General features: G+C 57.9%; 1 protein-coding gene across 2 annotated transcripts in view; it reads right to left on the minus strand.

Annotated features, from left to right (window-relative positions):
- MSL1 (MSL complex subunit 1) overlaps window positions 1-1,824 on the minus strand; it is a 12,189-nt gene extending 10,365 nt beyond the window's left edge. For both annotated transcript variants that reach the window (XM_024743322.1, XM_024743321.1), the window contains exon 1: window positions 1,009-1,824. In XM_024743322.1, the coding sequence (XP_024599090.1) occupies window positions 1,009-1,776 (768 nt within the window). In that variant the 5' untranslated portion in view covers window positions 1,777-1,824. The remainder of the gene's footprint in view (window positions 1-1,008) is intronic.
- Window positions 1,825-1,830: the final 6 nt, after the last annotated feature.

The following is a 1,830-nucleotide window of genomic DNA, read 5'->3' on the forward strand; positions in this document are numbered from 1 at the left end:
AGACAGAGAGAGAGAGGGAGAGGGAGAGGGAGAGGGAGAGGGAGAGGGAGGGAGAGAGAGAGACTGCTGCAGCCTGAACACAACAATTGTAGAAACCATGTTTATTTTTAGGCAGCTGTAAGGTAGGCTAGCACGGTAATATCCCACCACCACAGCTTTCCTGATATCTGGAGGAATATGTTTTAACACATAAGGTGCCCTTAACTACTGCTGCAGTAAAAATAACCCTATATAGTCGTGCTCCTCAGAAGTACAAAGAAATAATAAATGACTTCTCTACTACCTTAAGATTCTAATATAGGGGAAAAAATTTTGGTCTACTTAATACATTTAATAAGCTTAATTTCCCCTGATGCCTTAAAAACCTTCCAGCCTCTAAACACCATGCTCATACAAGGGAGCTGGTTAGCAGGTCATGTTTTATAACTCAGATTCCTATGAAAAACTGTCTGAAATCAAAGGTGATGATTCTCTTAATATCATTTTAAAAAGCTGTAATAGGGTTCCACTGTGAATCACCTCGACCCCTCTGCCAATTAAAAGGCCTACTACTGTGTCTAAAGATGCTACAGCAGTGCTTAGAGCAACAGCTGCTATGGCCCTCTCCTCCAGAATACATTTATAACGCAAAGCTCTTTAAGTTAACCCCTTCCATAAAGCCACCACATATGTATCCCACCTTTTCATTTTTCAACCCCTCACAAATCAGGTCTTTTCCCACTCTAAACGTCTTTCCCACACGTCTGGGGCTGTCATTTTAAATTAACCCTTTGGCACCTGAAACTTCCCCTCCCCCTCCCCCTGGGAGGTTGCCCTTTAACCCCTCCCTCCAACCCAACGTGTCTGTGGGCCTGGCTCCCAAGGACCCGTTAACTAAGAAGACTCCTACGCCGGTGGCCAACCTCCTTACCCCTAACCCAGGGATACCTTAACCTCCTACAGCCCCCTTCCCCCGAGCATGCGCACAACTCGCTCCTCGTCCCGAACGCAGATTAACCCCTCCCGTACCGTGTCTCTCTCTGACTTCAGCTCCTCGATCTCCTTCTCCTTGGCCTGCAGCTGCTGCTGCTGCTGTTCGATGAGGTCCAATTGCAGCAGAAGGATCTGTTTGAGGCAGGCGGCCTGACTGGAGGCTCCCGAGCCGCCGCCACCCCCGAGAGGGCTCTTCCTCGTACTCTTCCATCGGCCCTCGCTGGCCGCCAGGGTCCCGGCGGCGGCGGTGGGCGCGAGGGGTGGCGGCCCGGGCAGAGGTAGTGGTGGGGGTCCCGCCGGGTCCGAGGCGGTGGCACCTGGGGGAGCCGCCCCACCCTTGTCCCCAGCCCAGGGCGTAGGCTCTTTGGCCGCCGCCACGAGAGAGCCCGTCTGAATGGGCAGCACCGCCTGATACTTGGGTCGGGGACTGCAGCCGGCTCCGGCCGCCGCTGGCTCCCCCCCAATGCCAGCTTGTTTGGTGGCCGGGGGCGGACAGGGCAAGGGCACCGAGCCGCCCCAGCTCTCTTCCTGCTGCCCGGGGGCCGCCCCGGCCGGGAGTAACAAGCCCCGGCCCTTGCCGCCGCAGCCGGCCGGGGAGGGCGCAGGGCTCCCGCCCTGGGAGGAGGCCAGCGGAGGCCCCGGCTCCTTGAGCTTACGGTGCCGGGGGAGGAAGTGGGCTTCGGCCGCCCCGGGCTCGTCCTCGGGCCCGCCCAGCGCCGCAGCTCGCTCGTAGTCCAGTCGCTGCTCAGGGTTGCCGCCGGCAGGGGCCGCGGCCGCCTTGAACACTGCGGATCTCATGGTCATAGTGGTCCGGAGCAGCGCCGGGGACCGAAACGGAGGAGGGGGTGGGGAAGGGGT

The sequence above is a fragment of the Neophocaena asiaeorientalis genome, unplaced genomic scaffold (genome assembly GCF_003031525.2).
Source record: "Neophocaena asiaeorientalis asiaeorientalis breed wild unplaced genomic scaffold, Neophocaena_asiaeorientalis_V1.1 scaffold1, whole genome shotgun sequence".
In the NCBI taxonomy this organism is placed as follows: Eukaryota; Metazoa; Chordata; class Mammalia; order Artiodactyla; family Phocoenidae; genus Neophocaena; species Neophocaena asiaeorientalis.